Below are 19,469 nucleotides of genomic sequence, written 5' to 3' on the forward strand. Positions count from 1 at the left end.
GTAGAATGCCATACCAGACACGCGTTCTTCTCCCCTCCCTTGTCAATATACTGCAGGGACAATTCCGTCTGGGACACAATGGTCCACTTGCAGCCCTACGGCACTTTCCGCCCTATGGCACTTTCCTTTGCAATCTCATAAGGTGTAAATACCTGCCCGTTTACTTCCTCCCTCCTCACTATCCAAGGTTCCAGACTCACCTTCCAGGTGAAGCAGCAATTTATTTGCACTTCATTCAACCTAATCTACTATATTCGCTGCTCACAATTTGGTCTCCATTACTGGGGAGATGAAACACATACTGCGTGGCTGTTTTACAGAACACCTATGTGTCCACAGAAATGGCTCCAAGCTTCCAGTTGCCTGCCACTTCAACACAGCACCATGCTCCCTGGTTAATATTTCTGTCTTGGGCCTGCTGCAGTGCTCCAATTGAGGTCTATGGCAAGCTGGAAGAACAGCAACTCATTTTCTGCTTGGGGAACCTGTAGCCTTCAGGACTGAACAGTAAGTTCAATAATTTCAGAGCCTGAATAGCTTCTCCCATGTGCTTTACCCATCCCCACACCTAAACCATGTCAACACATGGATTGCTTCCAGCACAGCCAATCCATTTTCAGCTTCTTATAGTCCCCATTATCAGCTTTTCTAGAATACGAACATCCATTCTTTTGTTGGTTTAAACATTTTTCTCACCATCTGGGTTCTGTGCCCACCTACTCTCTCACTTTTCTACCACCTTCCCATCCCCACCCCATCTTCTGCATTTTTACCACTTTCTCCTAGCTATTACTAGTTCTGATGAATGGTCACTATACCCGAAACGTCGACTTCTGCTTTCTCTTCACAGATGCTGGCAGACCTGCTGAGTTTCTCCAGGAATTTGTTTTTGTTTCAGATTTCTATTGCCCATAGTTGTTTGTTTTAAACACATACATCCACAGCCCTTGAAGAGGTCTGTTCAAATTGGAGGCTTTCACTGACCATTGAACTAGGAGTGAGAAGTTAATGATGGCAAAAATCAACGAATTAGAGACTGAGTAAATCCAAAATATCACCCTATTGGCTAAATGTTGGTTGATTCCCCCTCACGACCAGTTCCAAGTCAATGATTGCACTTGCAAGAAAAGGTACTGTCTGCATCCCACTGCTGCTGCCCTCAGCATATTCCTACCTCCCTCACCGGTGAATAGCAATATGAATAAATGTTCAGTCATGCCAAAGGTTAATGTCTCTTCTGGAGATACAGGGAAGCTTTGAATTAAATTGTATGCTTAAGTTTACAAATGGGATGTGCACTCTCAAATCTCTGATTTAGATGTGAAAGTGCTATCTCTGAGACAAACCAAAGTCAGCATTAACTTGCAATCAATCATTTAGAAAGTTGATCATAATCTTTGACAAAATTTCACACACAGATTTACTATACATTACGCTAAATCTGACTTTTTTTTAAGCAAGATCAGCATTGTACATGATACTAAATTCTTGACTGTGAATGAAATAATATTTAATAGAACATAGAACATTACAGCGCAGTACAGGCCCTTCGGCCCTCGATGTTGCGCCGACCTGTGAAACCAATCTGAAGCCCATCTAACCTAAACTATTCCATTATCATCCATATGTTTATCCAATGACCATTTAAATGCCCTTAAAGTTGGCGAGTCTACTATTTTTGCAGGCAGGGCATTCCACGCCCTTACTACTCTCCGAGTAAAGAACCTACCTCTGACATCTGTCCTATATCTATCACCCCTCAATTTAAAGCTATGTCCCCTCGTGCTAGCCATCACCATCCGAGGAAAAAGGCTCCCATTGTCCACCCTATCTAATCCTCTGATCATCTTGTAAGCTACAATGGTATGAGGTGTGAGCGCGCTCTGATAAATTCGGACCATTACTTAAAGGGATGATGATGGATTAGCAATGGCAAATGTTTAAAGAATGCATGGAGGAACTGCAAAAATTGTTCTTGCCTGTCTGGCACAAACAAAAATGGTGAAAAGTGGTCTGACCATAGCTAGCAAAGGAAATTAGGAATAGTATTAGATCTAAGGAAGTGCCATACGAATTGGCCAAGAAAAGCAGCAGGATTGATTGGGAGCAGTTTAAATTTCAACAAAGGAGAACAAAGGGATTGAACAAAACGAAAATAGAGTATGAGAGGAAAGTAGTGAAGAACATAAAATTGATTGTAAAAGGTTCTATATCTATGAAGCACAAGATCAGAGTACTGTTGTGAAACCTAATCTGGGCTGTACGGTGGCTCAATGGTTAGTTTTGCTGCCTCAGAACACCAGGAACCCGGGATCAATTCCACCACCGGGTGACAGCCTGGGAGGAGTTTGCACGTTCTCCCTGGGTCTGTGTGGATTTTCACTGGGTGATCCGGTTCTGTCTCTCAGTCCAAAGATGTGGAGGTTAGGTGGATTGGCAATGGTCTTGGGATGTGCAGGGTAGGTGGGTTAGCCACAGTAAATATGAGGTAAAGGGGATAGGATCGCTGCATTCTCGATAGGCTGGATGGCCTCCTTCTACACTGTAGGGATTCTATTGTTCTATACTTTATTCATATTGAAAGAATGAATTTGCTTTACTTTACAAAAATGAATATCATACTAAACAAAAAATTACACATCTCAATGGCACAGGATAAACAAGGAATTAGATGCCAGACTCTCTCACCTGTTGAAGATCAGAAACACTGTACAGATCAGGTGACTCCACGAGATACTTCTTTTGCTCCAATCTGAAACAGAGATAATAAGCGTTGGTTGTTTCATACAAGTAACAGAGGCAACATCAGAGGCTACTTTAAAGAAGAAAACAGAGTATCTGAAAAGCCAGGCAGATTGCTGAAGCTTTTCACCTTTAATGTAGCCATTACATCTACTGTTAGATTTTATGATTGTTCTGCAAATGCTGCTCAATCACATATTATTTTAACAAACAATTTAATATAATTATAATAGATAACAAGGTGTAGAGCTGGATGAACGCAGCAGGGCAAACAGCATCAGAGGAGCAGGAAGGCTGACGTTTCAGGCCTAGACCCTTCTTCAGAAATGGGGGAGGGGGGAGGGAGGTTCTGAAATAGATAGGGAGAGAGAGGGAGGCGGATAGAAGATGGATAGAGGAGAAGATAGGCGGAGGGGAGACAGACAGGTCACCTATCCCACCTACACTCACCTTTACTGGCTCCATCCCTGCCTCTTTGACCTGTCTGTCTCCTCTCCACCTATCTTCTCCTCAATCCATCTTCTATCTGCCTCCCCCTCTCTCCCTATTTATTTCAGAACCTCCTTCCCCTCCCCCATTTCTGAAGAAGGGTCTAGGCCCGAAACATCAGCCTTCCTGCTCCTCTGATGCTGCTTGGCCTGCTGTGTTCATCCAGCTCTACACCTTGTTATCTCAGATTCTCCAGCATCTGCAGTTCCTACTATCTTCGAATATAATTATAATGTCTGTATAATGACTGTGAAACTGTCAGTGCTCAGTTGTTAAAATTGTGAAACTGAGAGCAATTTCTGGTATTGGTGCATGGGTAATTAACACAGAAATGCAGAAGTTGACGTCAGTGATTTCCTGTACCTCTGCAAGTATGTGAAAGGTCTATGGAGCAAAACGGTAAAAATAACTTGAACTAATATGAATGCTCCAGGTTTGCACAAACATCAATGTACTAATAACCAGAGGGTCTGTACTTGAAATTTTGATTGAAGGATAGATAATTTGATAGCTCGCTGGATCTACGGTTTTTCCAACTGTGCAAAGGGAAACTTTGCATCAATTAAATCAGATGTAACATTTCATTTGAAAGATGGCGTCTCTGACAACGTATTGCTCTTCAGTACTACCCGAAATAAACGTTTATTGCAAGTTAACATAAATGTAAGTTACTTGAACTGAGCTGAATTTATAGAAACTTACATTCAACTTTAGATAATAGTAGTAATTGCACTCAAAAATAATCAACTGCAAACCTACAATCTTGTTTCAGCATCAGAAATTATCCAAGGTAGCATCAAAACAGATTGACCAAACATATCAAATCTATAAAATTCAAGCTATTTCATGCTTAAACATAAATAACAACTGAATACATTTCTTTTGGTTGCAAAAATTTCAAAGTGCATTACTGGGCAAAAATCAGACTTTATTTAACATAACACCATGCGACTAGTGATTAAAACTAAAAGCACCGATCCTCACTTTCTGTATAATTCCTGGACTGCACCACTCCGACATGTGAGAAGATAATCTTCCAATAGCTTCAAACGCTTTCTGCTCTTGCGGGCCTGGGCCATCTGCTCAATATACTGGTACAGACTTGCATTTATCAGATTAATATCAATGAATGGCTCATTTTGAATTTGTTGCAGGAATTTTGCAGCCACATTGGAAACCTTTTTTAAGAAAAAAAGAAAATTTTAACATGAGTAGTGACAGACACTTAACTTATTACTTTGTATTCAAAAATCAGCATTTTCTTTAATGATATCTGTGGCTTTTAGAGATTTTGTGCTACACCATTGTTATAATGAAATTCCAAGTAATTTTAATAATTCTAGTGAGGTTTCCTATTTATAGTATGGAATGACGTGACTGTCCATCACAAAAGTTTTATAATTTCCAAAGATGTGTGAGGAAATGAAAAAGAAAATCAATTTCTAAGTATAGTCGGTTCTGCTAGAATGTGTGTTTCTTCAATGCAAATTGGACTTCACGTGATTGAAGAATTTAGACCGCGATTTGTAGAACGTGAACTTTCCTTACCTGTATTGGCTATAATGCAATTCCGGCCCTATTAGTTTAAAAGGTGCGGCTATTGTGCGATTTTCTTATAATGCAAGATCACATGAGAACGGAACTATCACATTATATCAGAACTGTTGAACAGGTACAGTTCCAATCCACCAAACTTTTAAATAGCTTGTACAATGTAGCTCACTACTTCATCATCAGGGAAACCACATATAAAAAAAACACCATCTTGGCAACCCCAGTTCTTTTCTCAGCTGAGAAAAATAAATACCCTTCCCCTTTACAAGGTCTGGCAGATGGAATACAATGTAAATAAATGTGAAGTCATACATTTTGGTAGGAGTAATAGTAAAAAGGCTTATTACTTGAATGGTAAAAAGTTGCAGCATGCTGCTATGCAGAGGGACCTGGGTGTCCTTGTGCATGAATCACAGAAGGTAGGTCTGCAGGTACAACAAGTAATTAGGAAGGCAAATGGAATTTTGTCCTTCATTGCTAAAGGGATTGAAATTAAAAGCAGAGAGGTTATGTTGCAGCTGTACAAGGTGCTGGTGAGGCCACACCTGGAATACTGTGTGCAGTTTTGGTCTCCTTACTTGAGATAGGATGTATTGGCACTGGAGGGGGTGCAAAGGAGGTTCATTAGGTTGATTCCGGAGTTGAGGGGGTTGGCTTATGAAGAGAGACTGAGTTGATTGGGACTATATTCATTGGAATTCAGAAGATTGAGGGGGGATCTTATAGAAACATATAAAATTATGAAGGGAATAGATAAGATAGAAGTAGAGAGGATGTTTCCACTGGCAGGTGAAGCTAGGACGAGAGGGCATAGCCTCAAGATTAGAGGGAGCAGATTTAGGACTGAATTGAGAAGGAATTTCTCAATTGAGAGGGTTGTTAATCTATGGAATTCCTTGCCCAGTGAAGTAGTTGACGCTACTTCAGTAAACGTTTTTAAAGAAAAGGTAGATTTTTTTGAACAATAAAGGAATTAAGGGTTACGGCGAGAATGCGGGTAAGTGGATCTGAGTCCACGAAAAGATCAGCCATGATCTTACTGAATGGCGGAGCAGGCTCGAAGGGCCAGACGGCCTACTCCTGCTCCTGCTCCTAGTTCTTATGTTTTTTAAGCTGTTGAAAACACCCAACATCACACATATCAACAAATTTTCCAAAGCTCATCGTGGTGCAATGTCAATTTAAAGCACATTTTACAATGGCCAATCAACACTCTTTAGTATAGGTTCATGTGAAAATACAAATGGGTCCTATACTGATGCTTCTTGGGGAGGCAGGTATTGTCACCATGCAATACACATTTCACCCTTTACTGGAGACAGACAAAGAAAGTCCCCCTCCTATATTTGGAGATGGGAGAGGTGCATTATAACAAACTAGAGTGAAACAACATCAAACACAGAACAGTTTACTCACCCCTTTTTTCACCAGGTCCCAGTTATGGATCATTCTAGAAGGGATAATTATTAATGTATCCTGATGACACATCTCACAGTAGTAAAGGCTGGAAAAAGCACAAAGCTTGGCTTTTCCAAAAGAAAACCCAATTTGTTGACGACATCCTTCAAAATAAAAGACAGAGTAAAAAATAAAGACTATTTTGCCCATTGAGAATAACTCCGTCAAGACAGGACACAATTCATGATTCTATATTGCAACAGAAACACAAGAACAAATTCTCCTGTTGCCATGTCTGGAGAATGTTTAATGACCTGAGCACAGGGAATTCAAGTGAACAGGAATGTCTGTTCTTAACAGTGACCATCCAATTTGACACACTAACTTAATTAGATGGCATTTCAATGACTCCCTTAGAATCGATCTGCTGCTTCCGATCTGATCTGATATTCAAGTATATCTTCTGCATTTTTTCTTCTTATTCGATAAATCAATTTATGACCATTTGTGCAAAATAGTGAAGAATAGTGGAAAAAGAAAACGTTTTCACATTCCTTTTTAACAAGATGTTTAAATATTGTGTGCTGTGCTTGTCTTTTTAAGTGTGATTTTCTTAAAACTAGTATAAAAGATCAAACAGTTTTAAGCACAAATTACAATCCACACAACTCCAGTATGGTATGCAAGTTTAGAAATATTGCCCTGGAAGTCAGTACCAACATCAAATTAACTGCTCTAATGACCACAGACCTTTCAGAAGGCTCTAAAAATTGTTGTTTTCCTGAATTCAAAAACTCTAATAACAATGTTTTAATATATTTCAAACATTTTAAATGTACAGAAAAAATTGGCAAGTATGCATCAATTTAACTAGGCAAACGGTTGTGTGTGTTTTTTGTAGCAATATTATTTAAAAGCATGCTATTCTGAGTTAATGGATGAGACACTTAATTTTCCAAAATTCTGTCAATTCCTTAACGATTTCATCAGACTGGAAGGTACTCAATATAACTCCTCTATTCAGGGAGGCGGAAAACAAGAAACTATTGGCAGTTAGCTTGACATCGGTCATAAATCAATAAGATTATAGCTATGTACCTAGGAAAGCCCAAGTCAATTTGGGTTTGTGAAAAGGAAATCACATTTAAACAATTTATTGGAGTTCTTTGAAGGAATAACAAATGCGGTGGATAAAGGGGAGGCTGTAGATGTCCTGTATTTGGATTTCAAGATGACAATTAATAAAGTGCCACATTAAAAGTTTTTGCAGAAAATAAAAGTGCATTGTGTGGTTATGCTCAGGCTCCTTGACGCCACACACAATCAATGCTGCCTTGATATTATGGGTAATGACTCTCACTACTTCTGGAAATCAGTTCTTTTGTCCATGCTTGAACCAAAGAGTAAAGAGGTCAGGAGCCAAGTGGCCCTGGTGGAACCCAAATTGGGTGTCAGTGAGAAGGTAATGCTTGATAGCACTGTTGATGACACTTTCTATCCCTTTATTGATGAACAAGAGTAGACTGAAGGAGTGCTAATTTGCTAGGTTGGATTTATCCTGCATTTTGTGTAGAGAACATACCTGGAAAATTTTTCATATTGCGGGGTAGATGCCAGTGCTGAAGCTGTAATGCAACAGCTTGGCTAGGAGTGTGGCAAGCTCTGGAGCACAAGTCTTCAGTACTGTTGCCAAAATGTTGTCAGCCTTTGCAGTATCCAGTGCCTCTAACCAATTCTTGATAATAGGTGGAGTGAATCAAATCGGCTGAAGACTGGTATTCGTGATGCTGGGGGCCTCTGGAGGAGGCTGCGATGGATTATCCACTTGGCATTTCTGGCTGAAGATTGCTGCAAATACTTCAGTCTTGTCTTGTACACTGATATGCTGAGCATCCCCATCATTGAGGATGGGGATATTTGTGGGATACTGTGCCTATTTATCTCCTTTTTAAAATAGTATCTGATCAGTCTTTTGATAACATTTCCATTCTAATGTGATTTTTAAAAGTTAAAAGTCATTAAAGCATCTATAACATTATAGATAGGGAATTTTAATCTGCTTTTTATGATCTGACTGTTCAGTTATAATAGCTTCCTTCCTTATGTCAGTTAAATAGGTCAGAAACAGTGATAAAACCACGTGGAATTACAAAATGTGTGTCAGATTCCCCAATTGCAAACTTGTTCACAGATAACCCCAAATTTCTGAAAATTGAAAGCCTTTTGTTTACAGCAAATATGATCAAGTCTGTTTTCTGATGTATAGACTATAGGTTACTAAATGATTTAATACTACACTGACTGCATTAATGAAATACGAGTAAACAGGTTGATGTTTCACAGTTTCCTAATCCAGTTCCATTTAATAGCATGAGCATCTGTTCCTACTTAGAGGACTCTCCACAAAAGGGGTTTAAAATAACCTCATTGCTCTGCAGAGTAGTTGTAATTTCACAGCAAGAATGAACCCAGTGTTTGTCACAAGGTATCAACCTTGCTCAAAAGCTAAGTTGGTTTAACTCACCAACCGCTCTCTGTAATAAGAGGTTACAAAACAAAACTTGACTAAAACCTTCATAGAATAATTTGTATAAATTTACAACAATAAACATCAGCATTTCTGCAGGCTTATCTTGAACAGTAATATAATAGATTTTTTTCCTACTTCTCATATCATTCGAGGTATCTTTAACTGATACTAACCAATATCATTGGATACCAATTGCATTTTTCTAAAATATTTTGTTCTTATCAATATGGGATGTTAATGTTAAGAAATAGAACACATCATTAATCAGTCACATGTCTCTATTAACAGGGGTTGACAAGCACTCATTAAAATGCCAGACATTTAATTCATTTTCCATATGATCACTCAACCTAAGTGAGATTGAATACAATTGTCCTCGATTATCAATATTGTGTAAATTGGATGGAAACTGACCAAATCTGTTTCCATGGGACGCTTAAGGTTAGTAAACAGAGGAGACTTTACATTCAGATTGTGTCGTTTGGAACCTTGGTCCTGGAGGTAAAAGGAGTATGTCTAATCTTGTCAGCCATCCAGACCCTTTGAGAATTTAGATTTAAACTAGAGGTCAACAATATCATACCTGCACATCGAAACTCTTGTGCGTCCAGCCCTTTCTCCACGGGAACAACAGTTAGACACTGCAACAGATTGATGTGCTCACCCAAGCCAAGCTCCCTAAGTCTTCGCTCATTCTTCTCAATGGTCACATTTGCTGCCAAGGCATCTTCTTCTGCTTCCCAAAAAGATGAAAGAACTGCACGAATTAGTTCCCGCCATGATTTTGCCTCTGCTGCACTTTCCGCTCGAAGCCTCAGAGTGATTTTGGAAGTGATTAATTTAAAGTAAGCCGGGCTACCAAGTGCTGTATCAGGTATAATGTCTTTAAATGTCTCAATTCTATAGCTGTCGCATAGAATTTTCTGCTGGTCCTGGAACTGGAAACATTTTAATGCTTCCAGTGACAAAGAAAAAATATATGGCATCCATGATTTTTCTGTTAACTGATAAAGTACAGATTCTTTAATTGCATCCAATTGAGGCTCTGCCTGAGAACTCCAGTTAAACACTTGCTGGAAGCCATTTTCTTTCTCACAGTTTGGCTGTTCAACAGATTGAGGAGTATATGGTGTAGACATGTTGTGTGATATCTCACTCACTGAATTGTCTGTATACTTTGCTTCTTGTTTTGGAGTTTGATGAGGCCGGCACTTCATTAAAGCTTCCCGAATCCGGTCAATCCAGTCTTCAGCTTCATCTTGGGAGGGTGCGCGCAGACACAATCTTTTGCCAGCAAGAACCAACTCAAACCTCCCATCTGTATGGGCAGGTCCCACTGATTCACATCTTAATAAAGAGCAATTGTCATAGCAATTGCGGTCATCATCATTTTGGTACAGTCGGAACTCAAATGGTGATAACTCACAGTAATACTCCTTCCAAATGCCAACATGGCCTCGCCTCTCTAAGTTACCCAATTTCAGAAGTCCTCGAAATGGGTTTGAAATACCTGTTTAAAGACAATAATTCCAAAAAATGAAGTACAAAATAAAATACTGTCATGTTGCCAAATCTATTAACAAACATCCTGTAGCATTATGGTACTACATTTGGAGCTAGAATAATCAATTCCAACTTCTCCGATGGCCTAGTGGATTAATTAACTACATGTTGTATTACAAGATTTACATTCAATGTTGGCACACAGTTGAGGTGTTACAGGGCGGCTGACACTTAAAGAATCATAATGCAGTATAAATCAGCCCTAGATCTGTGATAGCATTCTTGTCTGAATCAGAAAGCTGTATGTTCCAGTCCCACTCCAGGGTCTCAAATGCATAACTCAGGCTGACGCATCAGCGTAGTTTTTATGGACAGCTGCCCTGTCAAAGTGCCTATCAGATGAGTTGTAAAATCAAGTGCTTATCCATGTAAAAGACTTCACATTACTATTGAAGCAGCAGCAGGCTGACTCTGCCAGATGTCCCATGTTTCAACCAGTGCAGTTTGTTTATAACTTTTCAGATTATGTGCTAGACTCAATTGATTAGACCAATCTTGTACAGAAACTGTCTCCCTACAATCAGGAGTGAATCTTTACAATGAAGAATTTAAGAATTTACCTAGCTAGTGCATAAAACATCAGACCTATCACCAAGCATCATCTCTCACCTTCTAACTGACAAACTGAAACAATTCACAGGTGTAAGCAAACAGTTTACTTTATGTTAAATACAAAGAATAATTTTAACGATATATTAACATTCTATTGCTCACTATTTTATGAAACAAACATGTAAACTCTCATGTTATTATGGGGCCAGATTTCACCGTCAGGGTAGCTGGTACCTCATGTTACAAGCATTTTTTCTTGTTCTGTCTAGCAAACCTCTCCTGATTACTCTTGCACAAGTATGAGTATGTCAACGAACAAGAGTCAACAGGCCTTGCCCTTATGTTTGGGTGCGGGGTATGTGACCTTCTGAACTTCAATCAAAAATTACCATGCGGACTAAAATGCCTCTGCATTGAAAGAGAATTTTCAGTACCCGACTGCCTTGCTAAACATCTAGAGAAACAGTGGAAACCACTAGTGTTTTAGGAAATCTGCTTCATCACAATGGCACTACTTCTAACAACTGCCAGGATCTTGAAACTAGGAGATTTGCAGTAAAATGTTCCACGACTGTTTAATCAGATATTATGGTTATTCAACAGTTCAAATCACCAAGGTCTCCATCCATATTTAATACCTATTGGTTAATGCAAAGAAAAACTAATGTTGTATCTCTTTTGGAGCTCCCTGCTTTAAATCATTTCATAACAAAACCCTCTAAGGTTATTTAGTACAATTCCAAATTGTAGCTGTGTACATAACAATAGGAGTGATTGGATTGGGAAGTGATTATATTAAAAAAAATTTCATATCCTGCAGTATTTAGAGGCAGTACACCCCACCCCCACCCCAAACCAACCTACCTGCCTTTCGGCGATGAGTCACTTTAAAAGATGAATCCCCCTGACTGTGTTTACACTGAGAGAAATTGGACACTGACTGAGCGTGTGTGTTCAGCTGGCCGCTACTTCCATTCACAGGTCTTGAGCTTACTGAACATTCAGACGAACTTTCCCTTATGCTTTTTGAGAGCACTCTTCTCGGAGATGGTTTGCAGATGTCATCGTCTGATATCCAGCTACTTCGTTTCTGAAGCAAGGAGATTCATGTTTACAACGAATCGAGTGACATGTATGTAGCATAAGTCCAGCATTTATTTTAATACAAAACAGACACTGGAAGTGACACCATATCAAAGGGTTCAGAATGCATTAAAACGAAGTACAAAGTTCTAATCACAAACCCATCAATGCAGTTGATTAGAAAAATACATTTAAAAATGTATTCAAACAATGTTAACAAAAACACTGTTGCAAATTTTAAAAATAAAATATTTTCAAAGAAACTAAATAAGTTTCCCTTTTTGTGCAGCTTCATTGAGCTCAAATATGCTCAAATTTGTACACATGCCAAGTACTTGAGCATCTTCAACATTGAATCTTGCCCAAGTATAAGATCCTCCCTCACCACCTTGTACCCAATAGAAGTATTCAATAAGAATTACTTGCAAATTTGTCTGATCTGTAGAAGCCAGGGAAAAATAGAATTGCGAAGGAATACGAACATAAATCATTACTTGCCAGCTCATTCATCATCTCATTCAAGGGCCAAAATATTTAATGCAGGAAGTGCTTATAAATAGTTTGGCTCTTTACATTTATAGTCCCACAGTCTAAAAATCTTACGAAACTCTGATACAGAAAAAAAATCAAAAGAGATTTGTTAAGTTTGGTGAAAATATCAATGACATTGAGGCTTCTCTGGCTACTTATTCAAATGGGGCAACCAAATGACCCAGAAATCATCCAAATGGAGCCCAACCATTTTGATGGAAGAATTAATTTTGAAAAAAAATAACAAAGTGATCTAGACCCATTTCAAGTGCAGCAGAATGCTATCTAAACACTATGTTTTAAGACAGGAATTAGAGAAAGTTACAAACAGCAACTATAAGATGTACTCAGAAATTAACAGCAAAAATCTTTAGTATTTTAGGTATAGAGAAGATTCATTTGATGACAATTTCTCCTTTTCTTTTCTCCATTTCTCCACTCCCATGCACACATTCACTGTCACCAGAAAAATTGATGTATCTCAAGTTGTTGTAGGAGCCTGCTCAATTAATGCCACCTTTAGTGCAGTATAGGCACAGGGAAGAGATGAAATACCCTCTCCTGTTTTTTTTTGTATTGGTGTCATTTCAATCTCTCTACTCCAAATCACAGAGTTACTCACTAAAAATCCCTAATACCCAGTCTCTTTATGTGTGCTTATATTTATCCCTTTTGGGAAATCATTCCATTTAATGCACATAAGTAATGCAGTAACACCCTAGTAGTCCAACTGCATAGCTGGAATACTGCAAAGCAATCAATAAGAGAGGTTCCTGAAGGAGTAAAATTATTTTCGCTCACAGCAGGATATATTTGTTGTGAAATTTGACAAAGGCCAAATTGCAGCATTCAACAAAAAAAAAACTCACATGATTATCTCCTGGTTCAGTCAACTGACTGCCGAGCATGCCCAATTTGTCCACTTCATCTGTGCCACAAGTTATTTCTCCCACAACAGAAACCTGTTCTGCTGCTTCCGTGTAATTTTGGTCATATTTTACTTGCTGGTCTTGACATACTATAGATTGTGAATTTCTTGTAACGTTCGTATGGGACAATTCTTCAGCATGACCAGTGTTTAGCACCTCATCAGCAAGTGCAGGGGTGGTCTTGGTATCACTTTCATCAGCAGATACTGGACACTGCAAAGTTGAAGCACGGATACAGAATGGCGGTGAGGATTCAACTTGTGAATGGCTTTCTGTTGTCCTTGGGTTCGCCTCCCCGTCACATGTATGCAAGTTTGCCACGTGTTCATCTGACTGAGCATTAGTTAAAACAATCTCTTCTGGAGGCTTTGAGGGCAACTCCAACTGGATCACAGAAATGTCAAAGTTGTGCTCTGTGAAAACTAGTGTTTGGTCTCCTCTGCTGAGTTCATCTGGCATCCTTTAAATAAACAGAATAATTATCAGCAAACTACTTAGAGTAAGAGACCAAAGGGATCCATACAAACAGATCGAAGCAAACCTGCAAAATCTCCAGTTATTAACTAAAGACACGAAATGCTGAACACAGATCAGTAATTAACACTCTTAGAAGGTCTCACCTAAATTATTCAGTACAAACCAAAACTAAGGAAAATAAACAAAAGGACAGAACAGAACAAAAGAACTCAAAAGGGCAAGATCTCCTAAAATTATTTCAGATACCATACAAAAACTTGTGTTCTGAAAATCAAAAGAGAAAAGGGTTAACTGGCTTATTGTAGCTCATCCTTCAATATCCTAACTCATGCAGCTTAGTGGGAAACTACATTTTAATACAATCCCAAAACCTGCATTTCAAGACTGCTGCTTATATATTTAATAGATTGCTTGGCTTTGGAATTGCTTTCATGTACTTGAAAGAAACCCATGTAATGCCAGTGTTTAAACAAAAGGCAACAAGGCAGAATTGAAAAGTTATAAGTTCACAAGTTTGATTTCTGTTTTGGACAAATTCTGAAAAGGGTTCAAGGAAAAGATTATGTAATTGCACTTGGATTGCGAAGAGAATAGAGACTTCTAACAAGCGTTCCAGAAAATGTTATACTTCACCAACGTATTGGAACGTTTTTGAGCAAGTTACTGTGTTGTAGGTAGTGTGATGTGGGCAGTTCATTTGCACTGTGTGCCTGGATTATCAAAAAGTTTTAGACAATGGGTCATGCAATAGGTTTCTTAATAAGATAGAGTTTTGGTGGACAGGCAAGCAAAATTTAATAGGAATTTAAAATAGGCAGAACTTTGTTACTAATTTCAGTGGTTCAGTCTGGGTTACTAGCAGAGTGTAAGCAAGAACAGTGTCAGGTAAGGATGTGAATACACTTCTTGAAAGTGTGTGCTTAAATTATACGGATTATATCAGTTGACAGTTTAAACAATAACTGGTGCTCTTACTGAACTAAAACACTGGTAAATTTCTCTCAGCTCTGTAGTTTAAATTCTATTCACCAAAGGTGAGAAAGAACAATGGGTAGGAATATCTCACATAATATCTTCAAATATTACTAACTTATTTCCAAAGGAAACAATTTTTCTGCAGCATTTTTCTGATCTGTTTCAGCATTAATGGCAATATATTAACAACAGACCAACACTTAAAATTAACCATTCAATTGTGTTAGGACAACCCCCAAATCTTTCCCCACACATGTTGCTGGACTTGGGATTTTCTGTTTCTATTTCAGATTTTCACTGTTTGCAGTACTATGATTTTATTACCAGTGTTACAGTTGTTGCTTTTCATAATCTTTTGTCAGTGATTTCAAAGAATGCACTTGAATAACTCCACAAATTTACAGACGAGGGAGATCTGTTGGCATTCGAATCGTACATTAATAAAAGGAATGGATTAAAAACAGATCCACGTGCTGAGGAAATGATTCGTGACGGCCAAATGATACGAACATAATTAAAAACTTAGCATCACACACCAGAATAGAACTATGGCCAACTATGCGCACACCATGTACGATTGTGAATTTAAACTTGTTAAATCAGAAGTATAACTACATGATTCACAATAAAAGAACATAAGGATATAAAATATACAAAATACAAACAGATACAAAACAAAACCTACTGTCCTTATACCGTGGTAGGTCGCGTATGGAATAGTGATGGGCCTCTTATCATGAGAGGTCGTGAATCAAGAAAAGCCTTAAATAGGAGCCACTAGACGGATTTAGTTTAATTTAAAGCACCTTTGTCAACTGGATGGTTTTACTTGTATCTTGCAGACTAGCTTTAAAATACTGAAAATGATTAAAAATAGGTCCATATGGATAGGTTATGAGACTTAAATAAATCAGAAAGGACTAGAAAACCTGTATATCCATTACACAAGCATGAAATTAAAGCAAATGTTAGAACAAGGGCTGGGGAGGGAGTCATTTCAAAGACTCATTCGCCTTTTGAAATAAGCTGCCGGTGACAGAGAGTTCTGTTTTGCTGCATATTTTCATGAGAGCTGGACAGATTCCTAACTGATTCTGACATCACAGTTAAACAGAGATGGAGTACAACATGGTATGTTTCCTGGCAATATCATCACTCAGAACTTAGTCAATCATCTATGGGATTCAAAGAGGACATTCTCAAACATCAATGGTGGTTGTGGTGTTAAGTTGCATCAGGTCAGAGAGGAACAGTTTCAGCTGGTCTTCACCAATCTGTACTTTTGTCATGTACAGCATGCCTCATCAGGCAATAATGTTAGAAGTTTAACTTTTTCCCACAGTTCATCCACCGTCATCATGTTTGATGTTCTTTGCAGTAAATTGATTTTAGTTGTAATAATTTCTAAATTTCAAACAGCTGTCATAAAGAAATAGAAATGTAAATGTAAGACACGGCATTTTGCCTTGTTTACATCAATATTTTTAAACCATTTTTCTCCCCTGAAGGTACTAGCTCTGGTTGGACTCGTTTTCTAGATTTCAACAGCATCGGCTAGTGGCTTGCTTGCAGCCTTTCACCTCTGCATTGAAAAAAGTGATAGGTTTGAGCTCCATATCACACGTCAAGCTCCTAACCTAGGATGAATATCTAGTACAGTATTGACCAATTGAGGCACTGCTGAAGATACCTGTCTTTCGGTTCTCCCTGCTCTTCTTCCTAATGGCAATCCCCAATTCAATACATGCAAAAACAAATTATCTGGTCAGCATCACATTTCTGCTTGTAGGAGTTGGCTATGTGCATACTGGCTACTGTATTTCCTATATTATGGCAGTGACTACACTCCAAAGGTACTTTCTATTGAGTGCAAAGACCTGTGGTAATGAAAGACACAATATATGTAGATGTTACATTTATAAAACATGCACTGTTAATATGTAAAGATACCGCTGTTGAATGTAGGGAGTGGTAATTAAATTAATTTTTTTGCCGATGATCATTGCCTGGCATGTGTTTTTTTTAATTCATCATTCACAGCTTGTGGGTATTACTGGCTGGGCAGGATTTCTTGTCCATCCCTATTTACCCTTGAGAAGGTGTGCTCAACTGCCTTCTTGAAGTCAATGTGGTGGAGGTACACCCCGAGTGTTGTAACTATTTCTATGGCATGAATTTTATTTGCTCTTTATATCAAAGTCTGAAAGTTGTCATGCTATGGATTATCCTTGCACTCCTTTTAAAACAAGTGTATAACATTTACAAGTTTTCAATCCCCAGGGATCATTCCTTTGAGGAAGAAAGATAGATTCTGGACAGGACCCCTTAAGTCTCACTCTTACTTCCCTCAACATTCTTATCTGCATCGGATCTGTCCTAATAACTACTCAAATTTAAGTACAGGTAATTTTTCAACCCATCCAGTTTCTCAACAAGCTCATCTTTCACAAAGACTTTTGTAGCATTTTCTTCTTTAGTAAAGACAGATACAAGGTGCACATTTCGTATGTCAATCACGCCTCTTACCTTGATTCATAAATCCCCCTGTTGGTCTTCAATCTGTTCCACTCTTCTTTTTATTTTTGTTTAACTATTTATATATCTATGGATGACTTTTGGATTCCCCTTTATATTAGCTGCCAGTCTCTTCACATACTCTCTTTGCTGTATATTTCTTTCCTTGCTTGCCATCTATTCTTTTAAAGAAAATCAAGGCATTTGGTTACCTTTTATAGATATTTTTAACCAACCTGTTCAGACATGTTATGACACATCTCTGGAGCAGGTGGGGCAAGACACTGGGTCTTTTGGCCCAGAGGTAGGGACTATAATTCAAATTTCCCAATCTCCTACGTGGTATTCAAACCCATATCCTTGGAACATTAACTGGGGTTCTGGATTACTCATCCAGAGACATCACCATTACACCAATGCCTCTCCTTTAAAAACTTTTTATATCCATTTGATTCTCATTTCTAAGCTTCTCAGAACTTTTCAGTGCAGACTACTTACTGAACATGAATAACAGCACCCCTCAGGTGTGAGAACCTTTCTTTCTAAATGAATATCCACAATGTCTGACTTCTGGATTGTTCTGACTGTGTGTTACTGGACTCCTATCACTAAGCAATGGCAGTTTTATTTTCTCTCACCTACACTTTACTTCTTATGCATAAATCCTAAGTGAACAGTTCAAAGATCTAATTTAAATGCATACAAACAAATCTCCAGACACTGTCACTCCTCACAGAACAAATCTAAACTTAAAGTAAAAGAAAGTCTTCCTCTTCACAAAATGAAACTATAATTTCAAGGATGACGTGTTTATATCTATTCAGAATTTCAGAGATTTCTCAGGGAATTAGCTACTTAATGATATTGTTTATGCCATCCATTATTCTGTGAAGTTAAATAGAAATGTGTTCTTTAAATTTAAAAGGCATAATGCTCAGATTGACAGCATAAAACAGGAAACAGTTATAGAAATAGAGGCAGTCACATCATCTATTTTAAGCACCTTGGCTGCAAATCTGATGTTGTTAACTAATGTTACCACCATCTTATGACATCAAACCCATCTCAGTCATAGTTCTTTAACAGAAACCCATATCGACTTCAGAACATAAAACAGCTCGCTGTATTGTGGGAGAACCTATCAAAGCAAAATGTGACAATTACAGTTCACAGTCAAAACTATTTCTTAGAATGGCAAGGAGTCCTTAAAAGACAAATGTCAATTCTCTTGGCTTCATAAATGAAATAAAATGGCATACATTAAAGCACCGAGAAGAACATGCGAAGTAAAATTAACACTCACTCTTGTAGAGATTTGTTGGAGCTTTCTGCACTTGCAATACCCTTGTCTGTATCACATGACCACAACTCTTCTGTGGTTTGATCAGGGCTCTTCATTCCATTTGACTGAAGCAAACCATCAGAGTTCAGGCTGGATGATAGTTGGGATGATCCAATTGTTTCCAAACTTAGATTAGACGATGTAAGTTTTAGTTTTCCTGAGAGGTGACTGCTGTGTGCAGTTGTGGAACTAGAATGAATTACATCAACAATATCAGATCCAGAGGACTGAGAAACCGAATCCCAGGATCCTCTCCTTCTGCTTTCAGAAAAGTCAGGCAGTGAGGGTTCTGGCAACTCGGATGCTGAACATAAACCTGCCAATGCCAGGGGAGTTGTGGTCCATTCATTCAGTACAGCTGATTTATAAGACAGTGCAAACGAAAGAGATGATAGACCTTGTAGATAGCTCAATAAAACTTCACTATCCTCTGAATCGAGCAGTAAGGCCACAGGGTGGTAGAAGTCACACAGGTTGTCCCGTTCACGGAATAGAGATATTAGGTAACATTCCATCAGGCCATCATTCAGTGCAAGCCTGACCCATGCTCGACATCGTCCAATGTCAGTGTTAATAAAGTTCAAATTTTCCAGCTCAGTCACCACATTTCTGTAAGATTTTTAAATAAATGAAAATCAGCACTCAAGATATTTGTTAGGCAACGCAGTAGAATCAAGCAAATTGAATTGCATGCTAACATTAATAAATGTATACATGGATAATTCACAAATCAATAAAATTATTACTTTTTTACGCCACTGTTCCACTGTATGCTGTAATCTGGTTTCCT

General features: G+C 38.3%; 1 protein-coding gene across 3 annotated transcripts in view; it reads right to left on the bottom strand.

Moving 5' to 3' along the window:
* Positions 1-19,469, bottom strand: part of plekhm1 (pleckstrin homology domain containing, family M (with RUN domain) member 1) — a 58,082-nt gene that overhangs the window by 19,431 nt on the left and 19,182 nt on the right. For all 3 annotated transcript variants that reach the window (XM_048614809.1, XM_048614810.1, XM_048614811.1), the window contains exons 4-10: positions 18,641-19,288; positions 13,312-13,831; positions 11,693-11,918; positions 9,297-10,223; positions 6,202-6,347; positions 4,216-4,409; positions 2,689-2,752 (exon numbers count right to left, since the gene is read on the bottom strand). In XM_048614809.1, coding sequence (XP_048470766.1) covers positions 2,689-2,752; positions 4,216-4,409; positions 6,202-6,347; positions 9,297-10,223; positions 11,693-11,918; positions 13,312-13,831; positions 18,641-19,288 — 2,725 coding nt within the window. The remainder of the gene's footprint in view (positions 1-2,688; positions 2,753-4,215; positions 4,410-6,201; positions 6,348-9,296; positions 10,224-11,692; positions 11,919-13,311; positions 13,832-18,640; positions 19,289-19,469) is intronic.

Source organism: Rhincodon typus, chromosome 30, assembly GCF_021869965.1.
Source record: "Rhincodon typus isolate 14 chromosome 30, sRhiTyp1.1, whole genome shotgun sequence".
Classification (NCBI taxonomy): domain Eukaryota; kingdom Metazoa; phylum Chordata; class Chondrichthyes; order Orectolobiformes; family Rhincodontidae; genus Rhincodon; species Rhincodon typus.